This window comes from Hippoglossus hippoglossus, chromosome 13 (genome assembly GCF_009819705.1).
Source record: "Hippoglossus hippoglossus isolate fHipHip1 chromosome 13, fHipHip1.pri, whole genome shotgun sequence".
Classification (NCBI taxonomy): Eukaryota; Metazoa; Chordata; class Actinopteri; order Pleuronectiformes; family Pleuronectidae; genus Hippoglossus; species Hippoglossus hippoglossus.
This window is the reverse complement of record NC_047163.1, coordinates 17,409,841-17,436,293: the sequence shown is the minus strand read 5'-3', so window position 1 is coordinate 17,436,293 and position 26,453 is coordinate 17,409,841. Positions and strand designations below refer to the sequence as shown.

The 26,453-nt window shown below is 41.0% G+C and overlaps 1 protein-coding gene across 1 annotated transcript; it reads right to left on the bottom strand.

Moving 5' to 3' along the window:
- Window positions 1-523: 523 nt before the first annotated feature.
- On the bottom strand, window positions 524-26,106 carry relt (RELT TNF receptor). Its single transcript, XM_034604672.1, has 11 exons — window positions 25,862-26,106; window positions 12,739-12,813; window positions 12,394-12,486; window positions 12,069-12,253; window positions 11,660-11,712; window positions 11,286-11,537; window positions 6,063-6,140; window positions 5,080-5,158; window positions 3,222-3,605; window positions 2,606-2,740; window positions 524-2,273 (listed from the first exon to the last, which is right to left on the bottom strand). The coding sequence occupies exons 2-11, from the start codon at window positions 12,778-12,780 to the stop codon at window positions 2,240-2,242; spliced, it is 1,335 nt and encodes a 444-aa protein (XP_034460563.1). The 5' UTR covers window positions 12,781-12,813; window positions 25,862-26,106; the 3' UTR covers window positions 524-2,239.
- Window positions 26,107-26,453: the final 347 nt, after the last annotated feature.

Genomic DNA, 26,453 nt, shown 5'->3' with positions numbered 1-26,453 from the left:
TAGTATCATGTGTCATGCAGCAATTATTTCAATCTAGATGCCTTTATGTGTGTGGAATATTTTCTTCTCACATAACAGCTGAGTAAGTATCACAATAATTCTGCCAAACATTCTCTGCACAGGCTGATTTCCTTTATTTATTCTGTAAAATCTCAGATTATTTCTACAGTGCAACCTCTGAGCAGCATAACCTGAAACCAGAGCAGTTTGCTGTGACGTCAGTCTGTCAGTTATGAATTTGGAAAGTGCAATTTGTGGGAAGAGCAAGTACCACTCAGTAATCGCTCTGGTGTTGGCCACACCTCATTTACGTTATCAGGGGTCCCTTTTCATTTAATGTATACAAGTCCACAACTAGGGGGAGACACTGGTTAACAAATAAGACAGGATGTTGCTTATGAGGCTTTGGTCTCAACCATAGACTGTATACAAAGAGGTCCCAACTCAATTTTTGAAGCAAGTTCTTAAACAAACACACACACAAACAACTCTGTCAACAACAACAGCACAAAAAACAAGTGTGTAAAATACATCCCTTCTTTATTTCAAGAGTAAAAACATCATACAGAATAATGTCATAATATAAACACAATCTAAAAAGTTGATGAAATGAAATGTTTTTTTATTCCTTCCTACTTGCCAGCTTGGAGACATTTAATAAGAAACCTAACAGAAGTAAAAAGAAATCAAATAAAAAACATGGAACTGTAACTGTAATATTTATCATAACATAAGATAATGTGAAAATAAGCACCTAAAAAAACCTCTATGAATATAGTGCACTCTTTAAAACCCATGAGAATGTAAACTAAAGCCAAGACTTTGAAGCATCTCGACCACTAATCCTCTGCAGCCAAGGTTGATTTAATGAAACTATAAAGAAGGATAACGCATCTCTGTGTGTATGTTTATTTATGTGGGAGTCGTTACTTAACTGAGGTTGGGTTATGTGCACAGAAAAGCATTTCACTAAAACTGAACTGAATTAACATCTTGATTTGGTTTTATCTGCACTGTGGTGTGTGAGGAGTTTGCCAGGTTTTGATTGGTGGATTACAAATGTCACTCACTGGTGCCGTCTTTACCTTGAAATGAGATCTAGTATATCACCCATACATATACTAAAAATTATAAAATCCAGGTATGGTCCGTTTCTTGATACCCACCCATATTTACATATGTACATCGATTTACATGTTCTATTCTACAAATCTGAGCTTAATACACGTCGTACTTATTTTGCCCTAAGAGTGAAAGGCTGTATCTTGTTATTGGGAAGCAGATGCTGTGATGCAGTATCAGGGGGCCCCTCTAAAACATAATTTGGCCTCTGATCACGTATCCTCATGGTCCTGCATCTAGTCTAAGAGGTTAAAAGTCACATACATTACTATTAATGCTGATTGTGGGTGGGTGTACATTGCAGAACAAATGGTTTTCAAACTCTCTGATGTTCAATAAGTCCAAGTGAATTGAGCTCCTTCTACATTCAACATCCTCAAGGTCTGAAACTTTCACTCACCTGCACTTTCTATGTGAGCAGGAGCAAGAGAAGCTAAATCACAGAACTTGTAAAAAATATCTAAAACTTTGAAATCATATTGCGTTTTACAACAGTTCCTCTTCATAATACTTTCTGTGGTGCGACTGGATTCTGTAATCAAGTGTCATGTGATGGACAAACCTTCAAACTCAAACTTGATGTTTCCTTTCTTTTTTCTTTACACACCTCTGAATGAATTTGGTTACTCTCACTACTGTTTGAGTTTCTTGTAGTAAAATACTGTGTGTTTGTCTCCATGTAGACTATGTGTCGTGTATGTTTTAATCCCCAGGTCAATTTCTTTTCATGGAATTGCAAATACAGGGACTGACGGTGACTTTGCTTCTTATACAAACTTCCACTCTTTGTTTTCTCATCCCTCCGTCTAGTGTCACTTGTTGATTAATTCTTCACTTCACGAGAAATAAATATATCCACTGATCGAGCCTTTGCAACTCCGGATTAGGACAGTGAAGCGGCTTCAGTTGATCTACTTTTTATGTAGTAATAAATACATGAATGTTTCTCTTCTTGCATAAATAGACATGACGTCTTCCAGCAGGAGGTGGTTCTTGTAGTTTCTTGGTGTCAGTTGCGTTAAACAACACCCTCCTCCCCATGCTGTGAAGTCGTCAGAAGATGATGAGGTCATCTTCAGCGAGGTAGCTTCATCGTACACCGTCTTTCTCTGTCTCATCATCTGAAGGAGATAGGGAGGTACAAGGAGGACCTGATGGACAGAAGGAGTGAAACAAAGGTTCCAAAGATTAATAAAAAAGACTAATAGATTTCCACTAATCTCATTAGTTCTCAATGAACAAATTGATAATTTTCACATTAGGCAGTGACCAAGTGATGATTATTAAGATGCTGACTCAGCTCTGACTAAGCTCGGAGTACAGGCACATGACACCAGGCAACTAACTCAACCATACTGTCGTAATAATTTAATTTCACAGTAAAACAGACGAACGGACACAACAATGGTCTAAAACCATTAAGCTCTTATGATCAGCAGAAATAGAGAGAACGAGGGATGGAGAGAGACTTTGGAGATTGTACCTCCAGATGCCAGATGATGAAGAGGAGAAGTGTTTCCCACCAAACAGTGAGTTTCTCTGCTTCTCTGTTTCTTGGGATGATGTCTTGGTTTCCATGGTGACAGGTTGCTGCTCAAGAATATGAGCAACTTGAAATCTGTGAATTGAGCAGAAAATATAATCAATGTTACACTCAGATAACATGATAATAATGGTCATAATCATAACTGCCAACATAACACACTGTTACAGATGTTGGCATCTGTCTGAGAGTTGCTCTATTTTTTCAGGGTTTGAAACCAGCTCATGTTTCTGTGTAGATTTAGTTATAATAAATAATAAAAAATTACAGTTTACATAAAATGTAAACTGTAACTAACAATCAAATGAGTGTGGTGGAGTAAAAAGCACAATATTTACCTCTGAAATTAAATACAGAGTGGTAGAATGTAAAGTTGTAGAAAATTGAATAATAGAATAATAATAAAATAAATGCAGTTAGTTTAATTCCACCACTGTTTTTTAATTTGGGATACTAACAGTTGTTTTTTAACTTTATCTTAACAAAGTGAAAAGTAACAATATATTAACATTACATGTGTCATGTTGTATGTTGAGTATGACAATATGAGTCTCACCTCCCCACAGACAACACTGTCAGCTCTCCCTCCTTCTTCTCCTTCACTTCATTCACTTCTACTTTTTCATTTAAAGTATTTGGCACGACAGTTGGGGAATGGTGCGTGTCAAGACACACTCCTCCCAGCAGGGGGGTCTTCTGCTGGTCGGTGGATGTGTCCAGGGAGGGCAGGATGAGGGTCTGCGGGGGCTTCAGTGGATCTTTGAGGGAATCCAGAGGAGGTATGAGAACAGCGGGCCATTTTCTCTGAGCGCAACGGGTGCAGCGGTAGCCGTGTTTGGGGGCCAGGCCCGAGAGGCCGGAGATGGTGTGGAGGTGGGACTGATGGGGGCAGAGTCTGGGGAGGGAGCAGAACGTGGACAGGGGAGACAGCATGGGAAACCTGGGAGAAGGAGGAGAGAGTGAGCAGGGGGTTAGTCACATTTAAAATAAATGTCATGTCAGCAAAGACAAACTGTGAAATACCATGGAAATTCAAATACTTTGGTCATCCGTAAATCACAAAATAAAGTGAAATAAGGTGACTCAGTGACATTTAAACCTGGAATAGGCAATATTGATGAAGCTCAGTGAGGAGGTATATCACATAATTGATCGACCTCAGATTTGTAAAATGTTTTTGAGTGTTAATCAAGTGTTTGTCATTCTCATATATTCATAAATAAGAGTTCACAACCTTCACTCAGGAGCAAAAATCTGTCTTTAAACTGAAAACAAATAATAATGTGACATTTATTGTGATAATTATTAATATCGACTGAATTTTTATCTTGATATCTTTGGCCATATCGCCCAGCCCTATCGACCTCGTTATTAATTCAGGTAATAAAAAGTGAGGCTGCAATATTGCCTCTTTTGCTTACATGTGTAAATGTAAAATAAATTGAAACACTGCACATGGTCACCCTGTGCTCTTTAGTTTCTGTTGTTTCGTTGTTCTTTTGTGCAGAAAAAAAAGAGAGCAAAAGAGATGAATACAGCTGTGTGACCCTGTTGTACTAGTGAGTGACCTGTAGTGACCCCAGATAACTTCTGCACAACACACACAAACAAACACACACACAGATAAAGAGAGAATGTTCTCGAATGTTAAGCTCACATGTTTCAGCAGGCTCATAGAGCCAGAGGCCCCTGAGACCTCTCTCTATTGTACATGTGGCATACACACATACTCAAGTGCATTGGATCCAGTTACCATTACATCATATAAGGAGATGAGATGAACTTTAAAGACTCTGCTGGAGGAGCTGGCTCAGTGCAGAGAACACACAGTACAAATGATTCCTGTGTGTGTCCATCCCAGACAGTGGAGTTAAAACCACAGCACACTGGTGGAGACTGTGGTCAACATCTGTGTGTTACTGGACTTGTTAGATTGACTTGAGCGGTGTTAATGACAGCGACGCACAACCCATGTTCCAGCCACAACTACACATGGTCATGTAAACTGTGTGACTTTAAGCTGTAAGTGTTTGAGCCTCATGACTCAACCGACAGCAGTTACAACGATGTGAGACGTCCACTTCAGACATGTGGGGATGAGTCAGGTACACGGCCTGATGTCAACTACATGGAGCTAATGTTATACACCACCTTTAAAGAGGTAAAAAAGATGTAGTAAGTAGATATCTCGTTCTAAACATTCTGCTATTCACACAACCAAATACACATACGTAGATTTTTATCTACTTGGTTTCAGGGTTAGGGTTAGAATTGGGTTTAGGTTAGGTTAAGGGTTAGGGTTAGGCATTTAGTTTGGATGGTTAGGGTAAGGGGCTAGGGAATGCATTATGCAAACGAGTGTCCTCACTAAGATAGCTGTACAAACGTGTGTGTGTGCGTGTGCGGTCTCATACTTGATTGAGGATCCTTTGCTCAAGGCCATCTGTTTGCTCTCGTACTCAAGCAGCAGCTCCTCCAGTGCAGCAGCATTTTCTGAAACACACACACATATAAATACTCCATCAGTAATTATGTTAACTATAGTGATAGTCAATAACTTTTTTGCTGAAGGTAATACTGTAAATTCCTGTTTGAAGGAATGTGATTTAAGATCATATTAAAGGTTTATAAACAATGTTTATCTTTGCACTTTTTGGCATCTGATTGGCTAAAGGGCTGGAGAGTCCTGGGCTATTTTGGCCATTTTTGAAAGCCTTTGATTTTGCCTTTATACACCCAATTAAAACATGATTACATTGTAAATGCTTGTTTTGTTGTTGTTCAGCACAACATTGCCTATATGACCAGACAATTCATTTTCACTTAGTATACAGAATATATCAAGATATTAAACCCAACAACACAACACATGGTGTGATTTGATCACAGCTTACAGTATTACTCCACTGAGTCATATGATTGTTTTGCGATGTGGAAACAAACTGGAAATAATTTTCAGTTATTAACAGTAGAAATGTGTTGTTGGAAACTATTACTAACTGATTAATATATCGACGTCTCAACAGCTACATTTACTTTGAATCTGTTGAATCAGCCTCTGTCCAATAAGTAAATCAAAATGTTTTTGAAGATTCATAGTTGATGCGAGTATAGAATTAAGCTAAGAAAATACTAACTTTAGTTTTATTGTCTAGAAATAGATGTTTTTGTACTTTTCACAGTGTTGCTGTCTGCAGTTCCCTTTTCTCAAAGTCTAACTCCAACCATCAACCTGGCATGGAGAGACAAAGAGCTGCTGAGTTGGCAGCAATAAAGACGCGTCCTTGGTTGTGTGTGACGACTCGTGTTCCCTTCTAAACCCACAAGGGATGACATGACTCTGACCACGAGCTCCTACAGAGGGTGACATCACTGTTGGTAGTTACTGGACACGTACCTTTCTTTTCAGTGATGAGGCGAACGAGGACACTGATGGTGTCTTCATTGAGGTCGTCAGATATGTAGGGAGTGTTACCTAGTGCAAGGAAACAGAGAAAATTAACCTCTATTAATTGGTGTTTATAGCTGAGTGGATATGTGTACTGTTAGGGGTATTTACTGTATGTGCAGATTGACTGATGAGTTTGTTTTAAAGCGCCATGTTCCCAGCTTCTCTCCGAGTCGTCAGAAAGACAATCAGGAGAAACATTGTTAGAGTTGCAGAGCCAACAGCACAGTTCACACGGTGCATGTCGCTGCTGGGACACCGTGCCGCGCCGCACGATGGGACTGATAGGGATGGATGTGGATCACTGAACAGCAAAGAATAGATACGCCTCCATGGCAACCCCTGTTACCATCCCATAATAGCACGGCACAGTGAGGCAGCTGAGACAGAGGAGAGCGATGAGGACGTTGGGGGATCTGGAATAGCTCAGTCAGCGATCACACTCCATTCAGCGCTTTAGGAGCACACAGAGTTGTGTGTGTGTGTGTCTGTGTGTGAGTGTCTGTTATACCAGACCCCCAATGCCAGGAGACTTTATGTGTCTGTGAATTAAAGAACAAAACGTGACTGTATAGATTTGTGTGTCTGTGTGTGAGAGTGTGTGTTATACCAGCCCCCCAATGCCAGGTGACTTTGTGTGTCTGTGAATTGAAGAACAAAACGTGACTGTAGATTTGTGTGTGTGTGTGTGTGTGTGTTATGCTGTTGTTGTCTCCACAGTGGCTGTTGCTAAGTGAGCATCTTCATCACACTGAGATCTCGTCTATTTATTGTCAGCCACGTTGAGGCAGCAGCACTTTATAATTGTTTTTGCTTGATCTTTTTGTTTTGTCTTTTACAATTCGTCATGATGCCTTTTACATTGTATGTGGAGTACTTTGAATTGCCTTGTTGTTGAAATGTGATAAACTTTCCTTGTTTTCAGATAGGTTTCTTCAGTTTGAGCTGTTTGACCACGCGCACGTTACACGAACATTATTGTTCACGTACTTGCTTAGGTACTACATGTGTTAATGGAGGATTCCAGTAGGGGGCACACCACAGACATCACACTAATGAGTGCAGAGCACTCTGCTTTGTAATCTTTGACTCAGACCGATCTTTCTGCCACTTCTGGATTTGAGCTCAGTAAACATAAACAAAGATGGCGACACTACACTAGATCAACATTTGTCTGCTCTCAAGATAAATACAGAAAAAGCATTTTAAACCCTTTTCCGTTGTGCATGGACGTAACGGTCTCGGACTTGTTACCATTTAGCTTGTCTTCAAAACCCTCCTCTATTTCTGTCACTGATGAAGTGGCCACTGACCCTTTTATGTGGGAATTGCATTTTGTGTATGTGTCGCGTTAACTTCTAAAAACACGCACAACCTACACACCGAACAGACACAGGATACGCAAAGCAGCCATCTTGCTAACGGTAACGGAAAGTATATTCCGACCCTAGAACAAAACAGAATCATAAAGCTGTAGCAACTAAACTCTACGTTACACTCTACGTCTCATAACTGCGCAGGTGGAGGTTTGTGTGCCATAAACACAAAAGTTGCAGATTGATGTCAGCTCAGGACATTTTTTGTGTCACCCCACATTTGCCTTTTTTGTTTCCCTCTGTCAGCTCTCCAATATGTCAAAAAATATTTCTGTGTCTGCAGCTCTGCACAGTCGTCTCTGCGGAGTTTAGCTCTGCCTAGCTCAGCCTGGCTTCGCTGTAATTCTTCCCCCAGGGTTTTCTCCCTGACTGGAGCTGATGAGGAAAGTGCTGGAGTAAGAAGTTTATCTCTAACCTCAGCTCGGTCAGGACTTCAGTGCGCAGAGAGAGACAGACAGACAGACAGACAGACTGTCCACTGCAACAAGGATAGTGACATAAGAACGACAGGGAAAGAGGGAGATAAAGTTTTCCCATGCAGTCTCCTCCTGACCTCTAATCATTGTTTTTTTCCTACTTTTCCACCTGCAGTCTGATACCCTGCTTATACTACCCCCTTTCTCGCCCTTTTATTTGTCTCACTCACACAGCTCATCTCTGCACTGTTGCATCATCTGTCCTCAAAGCTGTGGAGGCGAGGAGGAGAGGAGAGAAAGAAAGGAGCTGAGAGTTAAGGAGGTGACAAGGCGTCTAAAAATCACTCCGCCAATGTACAACCTTACATCTGTAACACATTACTGTAGATATTATCTTTTTTTTAACTTTATATTAAGGTTAAAACTGTGTCTTTGGCTTATAACACCTCTTATATACACTATTGTTAATGTTCAATGTGCATTATCAAGTTAGTAGTAGTGGGCGGCTGTGGCTGAGGGGTAGAGCGGTCGTCCTCCAACCAGAAAGTCAGCAGTTCGATCCCCAGTCTTCCCCATCTGCATGCCGAAGTGTCCTTGGGCAAGATGCTGAACCCTGAATTGCCCCTCATAGAACAACAAAGTGCTGCTAATAGATGCACTGTATGAATGAATGTGTGTGTGAATGGGTGAATGTAAAACTGTACTATAAAGAGCTTTGAGTGGTCATCAAGACTAGAAAAGCGCTATATAAATACAAAACCATCAAGTAGTTTCATATGCAACACATACTGACAGTAAATGGATTTTGGAGAAAGGAAAGAGAGGACAAAAGGAGACAGGACAGGGACTGAGAAGAAAGTGGAGACAGAAACAGGAGACATTAACCATGAGCTGAGAACCTGGGTGAATTATTGATCTGGCTGGGAAAGGGGAGATGGATTGATAGTGTCATGTTTATAGACAAGAAAGGGAGGGGGTGTCAGAGAGCCAAGAAATGGGATGAATGGAGAGTAGGTGGGCAGATAAAGTGTAGCTGCAGGGAGATTCCCTTTAGGTGCATGGTTGTCTTGGGTTTCACAACAACGTGCTGCGAGATGCTGAGACCCAGGCAACGCTGCAAACAAAAGGCAGAGATCACTGACAGCAAGAGCGCTGCTGTGACCTCTGTCCGGCCTTGCAAATGCCTGAAATCCCCCATCTTGTCCTCACACTAGACACTATATATTTTAATCCTGACTGCGACAGTAAATCCAAAGGTGTGAAAACGTCAGCACGTGGGGCTCGTTTGTCAGAGGTTCAGATCCGTCGAGGTGGCAGCTGTGCTCCTACGCTATGATGCCTCGCTACTTGCTACTGTAGTTGTGGTTGAGGGAAACTCCTGCACACAGACCCCCTGGATAAACTACAAAACAGTGGAGTGTGATAACTGGTAAAAACATTATGTAAGTAGTAGTAGTTCGGCTACAGTGGGATGGACATTATATCCACAAGAAGGGAAATCTCTGTCTGTCTCTTTGTCTGTGGCTCGCATATCTCAAGAATTGTTCATCTTATCGGCTTCACACTTGACATGTGTATCGTTATTGGGCCCAAGTTAGTGCAGTGTTGAATTTGTTGCATACTTGGAAACATGATAGATTCAATATATTGATGAAATTTAAATAAACAGGCAGTTAGTGCTCAGCAGTAGCATCTAGGACTCGTCAACCTAAGTGACTTTCACGGCAATGCCTATAACGATTCTCCAGTTCGGGTTCTGTGCACTGACTCAAGCTTCACTGAACAGCTCTTTGTCTTTACTTGGCTCAATTGTTGTAGGTCACTTTGACAGTTTCAGAAAGAAAACTGCAACCAGCATCACCACAGGACAAACAAACAGCCCATTCCAAACAGGCAGGTTTAGAACAGCCACTGCACTGGTAACAGTACAATGGTTAAGTAAAATGTGTGCCATTTATAAATAACTCTTTAAAAAGTGTAACTTATTATTTGTTTGTTTCCTCATATGTAGACTCTGTAATTCAATCACTGCTTAAGTTTGTTATAGTAAAATATTTAAATATTACTTAAAGCTGTCGCCTTTTTCTATTAGGTAACCAAATGAACTAACACAATGGCACAATTGCAATGTTTGCACAGTTGAACCAACTCTATGACTCACATTTAGTTAGACTCTTTTTGTGAAACTTTGAATTAGTTGAAACACCTCATGGCAGGCACAGTTTATCAAAATGCCATATGTTTTATATGGAAATGTACCAGGAGATCAACACATCACTGTGGGGCCAATACCTCAGTTTTTAAAAAGCTGCAGTAGTTAATATGCCCCATGTGACCGGAGGTTTTTACCTGCTAATAGAAGCATAAAGGTAACGTGGGTGTACTTGTCACATTGTGTGCACAGCAGTGTACAGGTATAAGACCAGGTGTTAGGTCGGCTGTCGTATTACAATAACCAAATCCTAGACTCAAAGTGTATAAATTGTTTTCATTTGGGTCAATGGCTGAAAAAAAGTTTCCAGATCTATGAAGACTCCTCCAGAACAATACAAGAGACAAAGGGCGGGAGCAAAGAGCACTCATATTACTCCAACACTGTGCAAACAACAGAGGACGGGTGGGGAAACTCCACACTCTTCATCACGCTATATTTGTCTTTTTCTCTTTCCCATAAACTCTCTAGATTTTTGTATTTATTTATATCTCCCTCTCTGTCGAGCGATACCACTCACATCCCCCCATCTCTTCTAATTCTTCTTCTTCTCCATCTCTCTTTAGATTTCTTTCCGTGTTTACTTAGGTCAGTTTCTGTCTGACGTCAGTAGAGCGAGTGAGTCGGTGGGAATGCTGCTCCCCCTCTTTTCAAATAGGAAAATTACAAGAATAACAAGTGCACGTCTAGAACAACACAGCATGCATGACTTGTAATGACCCCTGCAAGGTTGAAGTTAAAAAATATAACGAGACTCCCATGTAGGACTGCGTGCGATATATAAACTGTGGCTGCATTTATTTAAGAGTGTGCTGTTTCAGTTTGAGAGCAGGAATTATTAAAGTCACGCTTACACTTCTTCCCTGTATGCATGAATCTGTTGTATTATGATGCTCCTGATATGATGCTCTTATAATGGTGGTTTACCTTATTTTATTTTAGTTATTTCAGTGTGAGTGCAGGGTTTTGAGTGAGAGCATGACAAAATCTGACCTTGAAATCAATAAGTCCTGCTCTCAAACTTTGGGCACGGCTTCTTGTTCAGTGCTGAACTGATTCGGCATATTAAGGATGAACGTGACAACAACCAGAACACATTTCCTTCTCTCCTTCTATTTGACTTTCTTTACTCACTTTTTTCGTATTCCTGCCAACTACTCTCTCTCACCTTCTTTTTGTGGTGTGGCCATCTCCTCATCCCCTCCCTCCTTCTCAGCAGCGCAGCGGTATCCCTTCTTCTTCAGGATGTTGCAGATGAGGATACCCAGCAAGCCCATCACACAGAAGATGGGCACCAAGGCAAAAACAGCGTATTCGGCCGACTTCTCCTCAGCACTCCGCACCACTGTGCCATTGATTTTTCCTCCTGCACCAGCAGATGAAGCTTTTCCCACTGTGCGAACTATTCTGACATGTAATGCTGCAGAAAGAAAGAAGATATAAGAGTTGTAGGTAGTTAAAAGACTGTATAATGGATTTGCAGCATGTGAATATAAAACCATTTTCTTGAAAGACAGACATGTGCTGCAGGAGCATGCTTACCTTTCACACAGGGACTCTGGGTGGAAACTCCCCCGGAGGCAGAGGAATAAAACCTGCAAGCGGAAAAAAGAAAGAGGAACAAGGAGGATAATTAGAAAGATGGACAAAGGAGAGTGGAAAAAAGTGAGGGGTTGTTAGGCAATGTAAGAATGAATCAGCCTGTGGCTTGATGTGTTCAGTGTTGCCTGCACTTCGTGAGGAATCATGCACTATGTGTGTGTGTGTGGGTGGTTTCCTGTTTTCCAGACTCAGAGAAAATGCAATGACTTAATTTAGAACAAATGAAAGTTTTACGAGGTGCGTGTCGCAGCAAATCCCTTTGAATGTCAGGCGTACAGCTGGTGTGAACAGTGGGTGAATTAGGAAGCAGACAGGTAGGCCACCACAGAGACAGACTGGCAGTCCTCACCCAGGCAGACAGTCTCCACAGACAGCATCTGAGGTCGCGGTGCCAGGGGTTGCGACCTTCCGATTGACGACCTCGCAGTAGGCATGAGGACGGCAAAGCTCAGAGTCGAATGCGTCCGAAAAGGTTCCTGTCGGGCACAATCGGCATTTCACTTCCTCTGCTGGACTTTGGATCTGCCCACAAGCCTGAAAAGACAGAACGAAACATCTCAACTCAAGCTAAGAGGCTGAATACAACCTGAAACCTGCAATGAAGGTGTTATACTATAAAATTAAATAATAAAAACATTTTATCAATTATTTTCTATTGTAGTTCATAGGCTCACCTTGCATGGCTCCTCGCCTGCAGGGCATTGCAGACATACACACCCTTCTCCACACCGACACTGCACTGCTGCAGTCCAACCACAGCCAAACACCTGCAAGACACACACACACACACACACACACAAACAAACACACACACACACACACACACAAACACACACACACACAACACACAGATGCACAGACACTTTGTAAATCATGATGTTCATGTCACATGGTCGATATGAAACCAAATTGAATGTAAGGTGCAAGGATAGAGAGTAACACACATGCAGCCTTAAAAGATAGCTTTCACACACACACACACACACCAGAAAGCACAAACACATACTGTACAAATTTACCGTGAGAAGGACGAGAGCTGAGCAGTAAAGGTGGTTCCTCATCTTCTTCAATGTATTCTTCTATGTACATATGATCTGGAACAGACAGGAGACAGAGATAGATCAGATTGAATCATGTTTAAAACATTGTCAGGTCCACATGTACAAAATAGTATATGGGTGTGCAATATACATTCATAATATAATGATAAAGAGTAAAAACTGTGACCTCAACCATTTACATGCCAGAAAAGTTTTGCGACCCCTCTTCATCAGTCCCTCTCTCTCTCTCTCTCTCTCTTACACACACACACACACACACACACACACACACACACACACACACACACACACACACACACACACACACACACACACACGCACGCACCGGCAAAACACACCTGAGTCATTTTTGGGACAGAGCACAGTGGCTCTAGTGACAGGGAGGTAAGGAGCACCTGTAAAATGCCGTAAATAACATTTACTATGAATCAGGGGCTTTTTATAGACAGGAGTGAATGAACCTGGGCTGCTCTGTAGCTATTTCTGTCCTGTAACTACTCACATACACATTTAAGGCCATTATTCAGGCTGCCACATATTCATTTACCAACACGTGCTGACTTTCTCAACCCAGGCCTGGGAGTATTTCCTGGTGTGAGTTAAAAAAATAGGTTCTTCTCATGGACAAAACTAAAGATGGTGGCACTGCCTTCTTTACAACAAGGATGTTGGAAATTAAATGAAAGCTCTAAAGCTCCAGCAGGACAATCTCTGAGTCGTCATTGATGGGTCATCTGTTAAGATCTGTGTTACCTGTTACTACAGTGTAACAACAGAACAATGCTGTCATTTCTAAAGTTAGATACTTGTAGTCAGAAAGTTGGAAAATATTTTAAAACCCTAAATCCCTGCAGTACATGCACGCACACGCACATATTATCACGCTTCTATTTAACTTAACGGACTGAGATGAAATCAAACCTGAGGTCACTTGTCAATAAGAACAAATTTTTAGACTCCTCTAAAACCCATGACAACATTAATTAAGCTGTTGCGTGAAATGTGCACTGCACTGTGCTCCCAGTTGTGGCCACAATTACACGATTCACACAGGGGAACCTCAGCCTGTCAGAAAACAGCAACTTATTGTTTCACACAAAATTTAAATCGTTAATTTCATCACAACATATCCTGCACAACTTCAGTAAAGAGAATATGAATATCTGAGAATTACAAAGATTGATAGCGCGATTTGAAGGCTGCTTTTTCTTTGTTCTGTATACTTTTCTCCCAGAATGAAAAGATTTAACTGAAAGTCTGCGTGACATCAAGCAGGCTTATAAAACAGCCACTGACCAAATGAGAAACACATGAGACATTGGAGATCAAACAAAAAGAAGAGAAGCAAAGGAACTGGAAAGGATGGAAGACAGAAGGAAAAGGTTAAGAAACTGAGGGAATGTGCTGCTGTATTCAGAAAGAGCAAAGTTGAAAGTAAAGGAGAAGTTAAATAAAAAGCTAAAGAAAGAGACAGTATGGATGGAGGAAGACATTATGGAAAGGATAGTGAGAAAAAGAGAGAACAAAAGAGAGGAGACGGACAGAGGAGCATACTCACCCCAGACTTGCAGTTGAATTACACAGTTGCCGTGACAACTCAGTGAGGATGCTCTGCTACGAAAGTGTGGACCAAAACCTAAATATAATCTAACTTTCTGACAGTTGAATTAAAACTACAAAAAACTTGATCAAAGTTGTCACGTAACTTAAAAAATTAAGAAGTGAAATCTCAGATCCTAGGAGACGTAACCGAGTGAACGTTGAGATGATAGAAAAGTTACAAAAGTAAAACAAAGGAGTCAGACACACAAATCTGTGGAGCTGAATGGAGACGTGAGTGTACCTGCATGTGTCTTATACTGTCACTCTGACCACAGACACACCCCTGATGTCCTTAGGACATGCCCATCACTGCGGAGTGTGTGTGTGTGTGTGTGTGTGTGTGTGTGTGTGTGTGTGTGTGTGTGTGTGTGTGTGAGGCTGCTTTAATGCTATAATCATGCCACACGGCATATTGTTTTAAACATTAGCAAGCAAATCACATTTCTACCCTCAATCAAACGCACACACAAACACACACACACACACACACACACACACACACACACATTCATTGGTAATGCCAACACCAACACTTGTGCCTTGTACAAGCAAAGAAAATGTAATGACTTTATGATTTCGGTCCGGCGAAGCTTTAATGCCAATGAGAGGCCTCTGAATTATAATTTCAGGGAGAAAGATAAAGATAAAGCAGGGTCAGAAAAACCACTGGCAGACAACACATGGGTGAAGGCAAAGGGCTGATCAAGCTATAGAGGAACAGAAAAGAGAGAGAAGGAGATGGAGAGATTTGGTGGAGGAGATGGAGTGAGATTTCTAAAGCTTGATAGCATGATATATATAGAAGCATTTGTTAAAAAGTCATACAGACCAGAGCAGGAGGCTAATTACAAGTCACACATGCCCACATACCTAAACACACAAATATGCACCAATATGCACACACACTGAAAGAAAGGATGGAAGAAACGATCAATAAAACGACAATGACAGAGAGAGCTCAACAAAAATGGGACATAAAATTAAATAGTGTCAAGTAACAAATTGGAGCAAGTCAGAGGGGGAGAGGAAGGTCAGCGTTTCCTCTCTTGACCTCCAGAAGTACAGTCACTGCAATAACTGAACCTAACAGGATTTTAGGTGCAATGAATGTATATAATCAGAAATCTTCAGTAGAGAGCTGATATACTGTATATACTATATGATGGAGGGAGGAGGGTAGGTCACTTTATAGGAATGCCAGGTCAGTATTCTGTTTTCATATTTAACCTGGTTGAAAATGTTTTGTACATTTAAGCATGGGGGAAAAGCTTCTTCTTCTAACACTTATTTTTCCCTTATGCACTTGCAAATTTTATTACTGGATTAGATTCTGCAACCTTAAACTGCAGTAGGTGCAAATATATTTGGTTATAAATGTATTCTGGAAAGGTAGAAAAGGGGAATTTGTCAGGTAAAGAAAGTAAAAGTGTGCAAACAGCAAAACATGCAGTTTAAAATACAAGATGCATGACAAAGATTGTACAACAAAGATGTTAAAAACGTTAACCACTAGAAGTCAGACGTTCACAACCACCATTGTCTGCATGTGATGCATTTACATTTAATTTTAGTTTGTCTGAGGTTTTCCACACAAACCCACCACAGACGTGAGCGTGACACGTGAGACTTTCACTGGACCAACAATCACCGTGTCCATGTGTGGCCTTGTCTGTCTATCACCCATCCTCCTCTTCTTCATCAATATTCATCACTATTCATCAAAAAGTATCACTCAGACTCCAGCAATTCAAAACGATACTTTACGGAATAGGACCAACACCTCTCTCAGATCTGCCTATTAAAAACAAAGCAACAGCCAACAGCCAGTTATCTTAGCTATGGCTGTCCAAACGGAAAAAAAACTACTCACCAAAACACATACAGTAGATAAGTGGATTAGTATCCAGTAGCCTACTGTCTACTGAGAAAAGTAAATTAAAGTGGCTAAACATGGGAGCTAAGTAGAAATAGCTTAATGTTATTTCCATGACAGCTCCCAAAAAGTGAAGCCAAAGCCTCTCAATCGCCACCTGGTCGCTGGCTGAAATAGAGGTCATAAACCCCACCTACTCCATGTTAGTGGATGGAACATGGGGCAAACTAAAAAGTCAAAGTAGCCTGCCCAACGGATTTTTATCTGAGATGTTTTTTAAAAACATTTTAGGTAGTTCTTATCACACTGATAAGTTTGCTTTTAATTTTATATTTGATGCAATAAACACAGGGTGAAACTTCATGTTTGACAGCTGTGACTGCCTCACAGTTGGTCAACAGGACCTCACTACCACAGCTCCATCCCCTGATCACTACTGCTCAGACCCTGGCTCCAAATGCACAAGATGGCAACACGACGCGTCGTCCATCTCTATAGAAAGTCTATGCCTTTGTCTCTCTCCCTTGAACTCTCTCTAGTCTTTCTATCCTCACTGTCCTGTCTGAGCTGTCAATCCTGTGATTGCATTTTATTGTCTGAACGTTTCCTTTTCATAACCATCTTTTTCACGCCGGCTGTGCTTTGGTTTGGAGGCTGCACTTGCATTGACGTGTGGAAAGACGATGAAAACAACAAGTCCAAAACATAAAGGGAGTTACAGTTTTTCCTACACTGTGTAAAACAGTAATTAGTCCAAACCGTCACTGCTGTTGTTTGACACCTTTAAATAACAAGTCACGACAACGTCAGATGACCAGTCACATTTTCTGTGTTGTTCAGAGGACCTAAAAATAGCAGTAATGAAGAAGTAATGGCGAGGGCATGACAAAAACATGGATATTATTCTATTCTGCGGTGGTTTTTGGGGGCGAGGCCGTGGAGCGGCAGCTGATGTGTTGGAGAGCTTATTCTGGCTCCTTGATGTCATGCAGCAGATGAGCTGAGAAATCCTGCTGGATGAAGCTTTGAAGGAAGGAAGGAACCACAGAAGAGGAAACACACGAATGAGTGGAACTCCTCTCCTTTCAGTTTGAGGTGACTGAGCAGCAGGGGAAGATCAAGGTAAGGTTAGGCCGCCACATTATTGGCTTCTGAATAATTAGACGTGTTTGTCAGATATCGTCACCTTCCTAAAATAATGGCCGTTTTGGTAGGAGATGCACTTGACAATGAGTTGCAATTTTATTTTTAGTGGCCCGCAGTGTGTTTTAATACATTTCAGTAATGCTTACATGTCTTCCATATTTAAAGTGGAAGACTTATAGCTCCACCCCAGAAAACAAATTCTGACAATGAGCCGTCAGCTGAGTCTGTGGCTGCTTGTGACTTGACACCATATGAACCCAATGAAGGCATTGGAACCAGTCTGAAGTGATTGAGGGATGGAGCAGCGGTATCGAGGCCCCAGCGATACACATTTGTTTTAGCATCAAATAACCAATTAAAACAAAACTTAACACAAAAAACTTTTGAACAAACATCAGTGTGATCAGAACTACCTAAAATGACAGAAAACATCTAAAAAAAAAACATTTATTTGACATGTACTTTGACCTTTTAGTTTGGCTCATGTTCCATCCATCTCCAGCTCCTAATATTGGCCAATTCCAAGTTAACGGTGTGTCTTTCTTCATCTTTTAAATAAAGCCTTTTTCAAAATGTTGTGGAATTTTGTCACCATCCACTATTTGACAGTATATAAATTGATGAAACCTTATATATTATGATAATAATGGTTCCCAATTGGTGGGCTGCAGTCAAACGGTGGATCATTGTGAGTCAGCTCTGAGTGAGGACCAAATGTATGGTTTGGTTTAGCATTTTTTTTAGTTGGGGTCTAACATAACAAGACAGTCTAGCTAAAAACAACTTTTCCTCCCTCTATTCTTTCCAGCAAAGTAACTGTTGTATTACTACGTTCTTGTTATTATTGGCCCTTAAAGCAGACCATGCTGTAAAGTAAGTGTTTGGGTAGTCTTAATACGCCTGAATTAATTATAATCCATCCTTTTCACCCTGTCAGTCTCGTTATGGGTTTTTAAGTGCTGCGATTTCGTATGGCAGCTCTGTACTTAATCTTAATTTTCATCTTGTTTTAAAAAAACAAACACTGAATGGGTGTTAGGTCTGCCTGTGTACTGACAGTGATTTAATGACTACAGAGAGACATTGATCCTGAGGTAAGACAAGTTGGAAACAACAGATTTACAGCTTCTCTTTTCAAAGGGTCTCGTGAAGAATAGGGAATTTCAGCTGGTCAACAGATTTATCATATGAATACAAACTGTATGAGGCAACACAACGATACACATCTAGAAGTCTCTGAGTTTTAACCTGACGGCAAACCAGGGTCTTTCTGTGCAGAGTTTGAATGTTCTCCCTGTGCCTTCATGGGTTTTCACTTCCTCCCAGAGTCCAAAGAGGTTAAGGTGTAAATGTGAGAGTGAATGGTTGTTTGTATATGTTGTCCCTGTGATACAGTGGCAACATGTCCAGGGTGTACCCCACCTCTCGACTAATGTCAGCTGCGGTTGGTTCCAGCTCCCCTCTGACCCTCAAAGGATTAGCATTATAGATAATGAATGGATGGATGAATACAAACTGTAGCGACTAGAATCAGTGAAATTCACCACATATGAGAAGTGGTTTAACTGAACTGGCTCTCAGACTTTTATCTATCAATGGTATAATTACTAAATTACTTGAGCTAGTGCGTGTGGTGGCAGCTGAACACGGACTATGATTACTACTAGATTGCTTGATATACAATATGCCTACTCACATATACTACTATTATTGGCAATACTCTACCAGCCAATGCTGCTCCCTTCATCTCTATCAAACATTTTCTATGTATAAATACTTTAAACATTGACACACCTCTCCATTATGTTAAAAACTGTTGATGTGCTCAGTTACACTCAGTTTTATTGATTCATTCATTGAGCTGTATTTCAATTAGGTTTGGCCAGGTCTGTAAACCAGGTCACATTCACTAAACTAGACAACATTGTGTTGCTGTGTCCTGAAATTATGTAACTATATGAATAATGATGACAGTCAACAGCATCATCACCCTTTTCTAATCTTTACTACTTAGTTTTAAATATCTTCAGATTTCTATCCTTTGCTCTGTATGTAGTGATGCATCATCAGGGGGAAAAAACATAATTTCTTGGGATTACAAGTTGAGAAATCTGCCTTTGTCTTAGGCTCATAAAACCCTTTAAATGTCCATTAGATTAGCTCAGAGATCAGTGTCACCAAGCCTGAAACAGGGCTGTTTTTCTTCAAACTTGAAGAGTTCTAACGTCACAGACATTCTGAAGATACTAAACATGATCATGACTGAGCAGTGACACCATACTCTACAGATTTTGTCCATAATGCTGAAATTTAACCTTGATTTTGGGTCATAAATGGTACTCCATAATAAACTGTCAAAACTAAAAGAAGCTTAATGTTCCTTTAATGCTTAAAAAGAGGCGATTAGTATCCTGGGCCTTTTTAAAGTACTTCATGAGAAGTGGATTTCCGTCCATCACGAGAAACACCTGACAAAAAAAGGTTAAAGTCCTATATAGTTCTATAGTCTATTAAGCCAACTAGGTCATGTAATGTGTCCGGCTTTGGGAAACACTCGACGTGATGCACATGAGAATTATCTTTACAGCAGGAGCAGTGAAATACAATAGAAAAGAACTGAGCCTGCAGAAAAAAGGTTTAAGGTAATTATACTCCATTATCCATCAGACATTTCGTGGACCGAGAGATAATGTGCACGTGTGTGACAACGACGCGATCGGGACAACCATACCCTCTGTTTGACTCAATGGAGGTGCCCATTATCGCCAAATGAAAGGCTGATTTACGCCGACTCTTTCTACGTTAGAGCTCAGACAATGTCTCATTATGGGGAGCGTGTCTGATAACCGTGCAGGTGTCGCCTCTTCACACATGTCTGCGGATGCGTTGTTCTTTCACTGCCTCTTTGTGTCTGTCATTCCCCCGCTCTGTCCTTGGGTTGACGTGATGCCAGTCGTCATGTTTTCCAGTGGAACTGCACACCAGCAGAAACCTAACAGGCCTCTCCTGTGTCTTCGCTGCACGCTGTCTACGAGACGTCGATAGGTTGGAACAAGAGAGGTCGAGTTGACCAGAGAGAGTGGAGGTAGAGAGAGAGACAGAGAACGGACATGAGAGACGGACGCAGTATGTCGTTCAGCTTGTCTACAGCTCCGTGATACTGACAGAGTTAAACCTCTGCTGCAACCTGAGACCCAACAATGCCGCAGGGGGACTCTACATGATGCTAATTTCCCACAGCCGCACCATTCATTCATATGCATACAAAGAAACCCCAGCAGAAATGTATCTTTTCCTCTTGTTCGTTTAGTGGTTACATAAAGGTGTCGTCGATTTCAAAATTTGTCACAAACAAGCCCAAGTTGCTCCTATTCTTCTTTCTAAAAAGTGTCAAGGAGACAAGGACACATTGCCATTACTTCACCTAAGGCGACACAAAACAACCCTAAAAGAATAAAATGTTTGATTATGATTATGATTATGACTATGAATTTCACAGGAAGTACTTTCAGAGACTAGATATTTTCCAGAGTCTGTTATTTTCCCTTACATCATCATCATGAACACTGGATGTAAAGCAGCTCCTTTTGTTCCAACATCATAAGTTACCATTTATAACTCATACACACATACTAAGGCTATATTAAAGTCAGCTGCACATGCACCCTGTAATCAAGCAATTATCACACACGCAAAAACATGTATGAACACTTTCAACATGTAATCTCTATTTGTCAAACAAATAAAGAGGATTTAGTTAATTACTGTTTTAGCCACTGGACAAATCTATGTCTCACAGCTGTTGATGTGACGCTAAGTAACATTGTCTGCTGCTCTCAAGAAAACTGAACTGGTAAGAGACATTTTTCAGATTTCGTAGATTTAAAACTTTAAAAATTTGTGTCTTAAATGAAAAGTTTCTGGAAATTAAGCGTATCAGGTTTTTAGTGAAGAGTCAGATGAGAAACGTGACATGAATCTCCTGTCTGTACTGTGAGGGATCTATAGCTAGGAGCTGGCTAGCTTAGCTACATCACACACACATCAATTGTACATATCAATTAAAAAGTTAAACATGTTAACTTGTGATCTTTCGAGGTGCTGCAGGGTTGATTTGATAACTTTTGGTAAGATCCAGGCTAACTGTTACCCTCTTAGCTAAGACTTAGCTTAGCTAGGGTACGCTACGGTGGCCTAGATAGCCAATTTGATGACACATGTGCTGCAAAAAGTCACAACACGTAAATGTGCACGTTTCTGTATTTGTGTGTGTTTTGACTTTTTGCAGTGCATGAGTCGATGGGCGACACATCTTCACTTCTTCACTTCTTCCCTCTATCCAAAAATGAATCCATAATATTCTGTATACGAATGCTGCCATCTTGTGAATTTGGAGCCAGAGTCCGGTGATGGAGTCAGATTCATCTGTCAATCATGAAAACTTAAAATCAATGTGATAAGATCTAAATGACAGAAACTTTTGAAAAAATTATAATTTGAAGAATACTTTTTAGTATGGTCCATGTCCTATCCACTATCATGGAGGAGGCAGAGTTTATTACCTTTACTGCCGCCAGCCACCAGGGGGTAATCAAGACAATTTGGTTTCAATTTAGGGAGCAGTCATGTATGTCTTCCATGTTTATATACAGTCTTTAACAATGCGTTCATGGCGACTATGGTCTTAAAAAGGTGCATTTGGTAGATGTGCTAAGTACTAAAATAACCGTCCCCATCCTATGAAAAGCTTCAATACATAAAGTGTATTTACCAAAATGTCTATTTATTCTGTTAGTGAAGTCTACTGTAGGTCAGTGAGTTCAAAGACATACAGAACAAGCAGTGAGAGGTTTAACCAGACCTCTGGGAATGTCAAGTATCTTAAACAGCTCCTAGACCTGTACTACACTGTAATCTTATGTGAAAACACTTCCTCATAGTTTTTATGCATGTGAAGTGGAAAAAAAATCAGCAGATAAGAAAAAGAACTGTTTGCCTATCACACAAAAAACCTGACTCAGATCCACATATATTTATGGATCTCACTAGGCTGTGTTTTGACTTGTATTCAATATCTCTATTAAAGTGCTGCTACAGAGGAGAGGTTCAATTTCCTGCTTTGTTGGCTACATTGTCATTACTCAGCGGTTGTTTTGAAACAGGGCATGTGTGTAGCACTCCTCACATGAGGGATTGTGTGGATTCCCAGCAAACATGACACACACACACACACACACACACACACACACACACATATGCGCAGAGTCAGTCACTCGTGCCTCGTCACAAAGAGATCGACCCGGACACGCTGCTGTGTGATTTGCTCTGGCAGCTGAAAGCCAGCGATTGGTTACTGGCGAGTTCAGATAGCAGATTTTGGTCGCATTCAGATTTCCTCCCCCCACAGGCGGTCTGAGGGGTAGCGGACGTGGGCAGTCTCTTCCTCCTCTTCTCCTACAGCTTATTTTTAAGACAGTGTAATTAAACGTACAGTGCGGAGTGGCAGGGCGGACGGAGGAGACAGAGGGGAAAGGTTGTGAACTCAGACCGAGATTACAGTCACCTGCTTTTGTCCTGACTGAACCAAATCTCGTAAAATCTGACTGAGCAACCATTCAAGGAAACTCTCTGCAGCATGACTTGCAGTTTGTTCATTTATAGTGAAATGATGAGCGTGCAGCAGAAAGAGGGAAACTACACAGGGGTCTCCTGGAAAATGGACGACTGTCTTTCGCATTAGAAATACATGTAACTCTAAGGAATGATGCCTACATGTACATAGTAACTTTATGTGGGTGTCAGCTGGCGAGCTCTCTCTGCCAACATCTTTTCAGGTTTTTGTGTCTCGGTCCCCCTGTAATTATCCCATCCTCCATCAGTCAGTGTGTGCGGAGCGCTGAGCCAGCTTGGACGGAGATCTGCGGTCAGTGCAGTGCTGTGGGAATTTCTTTGGCACCGAGTTTCCTGGCTGACACGGGGACGGAGGAGCGTTGGCGGCATTCCCAACAACTCTGGCTGAACCAGTGGACAGACAGATGACAGGATTGATGGGCTAATTAAAGCTTAGCTAAGTCTTTGACTTACACACACACACTCACACACATTCCAACAGAGCTGAAGTTGTGCATAAGTCTATGTCGGGTTAACCTCATAACCTTCTTATCAGCTCCATGCTACAACATACACGTTTCTGTCTTTCCATTTTTTATTACATTTCTCACACTTTGTCCTCATCTCTTTGTCTTTTGTTCTTCTTTTTCTCCTCTTTCATTCTACCACCATCCCTTCTTCCTAAACTCCAGTGTACAGTAAGTGCTGGGTGGGGTAGAGCATAAAATGGGGGTTAAATTTGGCTGTGGGCTGTACGCTCTTGTTGCACCAACTCCTGATTGAGGCGTGGACCATGTGTGTGTGTGTGTAATTACAGGTTTTGTTAGCCTTGCTAACATCAGTTGAGCACATAATGTGATTGACAAAAAAACTTTGTACCAAAAAGTTGCACATCTCAAAATGATCACTATGATCGTAACGTCAGAAAATAATTATGTGTTGATATCAAAGGAAAACATTTTCTCATCTGTCAAACACATCAAAAAAACTCAAAACTATAGTCAAAGGTCATAATATAATTGATTAATTCTTAGGATTCGGGCTTCTAGTACATTATCGTCATTGCACAAAACTCTCGCAACCTGACTTAAAATCTGATTGTGACCATAATAATAATCATTTCTGTTGTTTACTGTTGTTTGTAGAAATAAACTATAATCTTGAGAGACTTCAACGATTTCATCATCAAGCCCCCTCTTTCAGCTTCAACTCTGCTTTTTGGATAAACAAAGAAAATATATATTTTCAGAGCCAATGAATAAAAAGAAGTACCCCAAAACACCAAACTTAACAACAAATTCATGATCACATGTTTTGGCCAAAGCAAGAGAATCTCTGGGATAGATTTTTTTGTACATCTCCCTACCCACACCAGTCACACTGTACAAATACACACACACACACACACACACACACACACACACAAACTCTCTCCCTACTGTATTTCCCACAAGAAGGGGTGAAAGTACTTGACAGGAAACAGGAAGTATGTCTTCTCTTAAAATAGACAATACCAGATATTTAAAATACTTTAAGAGCCGCATATTGAACTTTGTGTTCACTGGTGCTGCAACAAGACAATACTGATGTGTGAACTTTGTGACGTCTGTAAAATTACTACAGGTATCTATAGGAAATTATACTGGTGGAAGTGTGTGTGTGCTTCCATATAGCTGTGTGTGTGTGTGTGTGTGTGAGAGCAGTCGAAAGCCACTTATTGTCACAAGCGTGCAGGAATTTGGACAATGGAAGCCCTCTGCCAAAAATGACAGTCTCATCTTGGTGATGGTAGAAGTGCTTGTGCTGTTACGCAGCAGAACATGATGCCAAAGCCTCAGTAGTGCGGTGCAGAATGTGAAGGTGGCGAAGCTCAATGTGAAACCAGCTGTTAATAAAGCAAACACACAGCATAACAGATAAGTGTGTGAGACCCTAATTCACAATAATAGACAAAGCTGTGATGTAACAGTGACTTTTTCTTTACTTTTCTTTTGCGTGTTAACCTCAATGCAACGTGGTTTATTAGTTTTGTTATGCATAGGCCAATAGTTAATATAAACTGTCTTGAACATAAACACTTTGCAACTGTGTTTTGAAAAGTGCTATATAGATAAAGTTTATTATATCATGAATCTGTTTTTAAAAGATAGATAGATAGATAGATAGATAGATAGATAGATAGATAGATAGATAGATAGATAGATAGATAGATTATGAGCATAAAGCAGAGTCAGGATTTTTGAAAAGGATTTGAAAGTGAGGAGGAGGATCCCACTGACAGTGAGGTCATCACGTAGCCATGACACTGCGTCAAGACACTGGTTGCCATGGTTGTTCTAAAAGTTAATATAAATTCACCGGGTTACAGATTATGGCAGAATAACTAGATTAATGCAGTACATTACAAAAGCAGGAGCTGTGGCTGTTTTCATCACAATACGAACATGACACCCTGACGCTGAGTCTGAACTTCGAAAGCTTCAGCAGATGAATTAAATAAGGAGACAGAGAGTTTGCACAGAAAGAGACAAAGAACTGCATCTGTCTACCGTTTAAAGTCTTTGCTGTTTTGAGCCATAAGATGAAAACCCAGTGAAAGAGCCACGGGGAGCACAAGGGCTACAAAGGCTGCTCGGTCCAGAAGTACAGGTACTAAGTGCAGTCCCTTCCCTCGGAACACAATGACCATCGTGCGTAAAAGTGGTCATGACGCGCGGACTTTGTGGTGAGAAACAGCTCCACACGACTCGGCAGAGACTGACACAGTCCAACTAAACTACCGGCTTCAGCAGCCATTCATTCCCGATGTGAACTGTGAGGTAACCAGAGGGAGAAAGTTCAGACACTCACCGGTTTGGTGAATAAATATGGTGGAAATCAGTGTCCAGAGGCGAGCATCGTCTGATGAGGTCGGTTCAGTTGATGATTCAAATAAAAACAAGGTCAAAGGATGAGTGAAAATCACAGAGCTGATTCACGAGGTTCCCCTCTTCTCTTCTCCTCTCTTCTCTTCTCTTCTCCCTCCCTCTCTCCGGCTCCTCTGTGTGTCTGTTAGGGAAAAAAAGACAAACAGTGGAGAGGTTCGGTGAGCTCACAGTGCGTCACCGCTGCAAACTGAAACCCCCACGGTGTGTGTGTGTGTGTGTGTGTGTGTGTGTGTGTGTGTGTGTGTAAACCCCCTCTGTCGGCTGCTGACTGCCCAGCATGTGCCTCACAATCTGGAGGTGAACTCACAACTGCTGCAGGTGATCCTACATAGAGAGATTGAAGATTAAATAGATAACCGAACATGATAAATGAACATGAGTTTATAATCCACCACATAAAGGACAAAAAATCTAAACAAAAAAATGTAGCCACTTTAATATAGGACCTTTATTAAAGTGGTTACATTTTTAGTTAGTTTTTTATGTTTAGAAATGTCTGCTGTGAGAAAGACCTA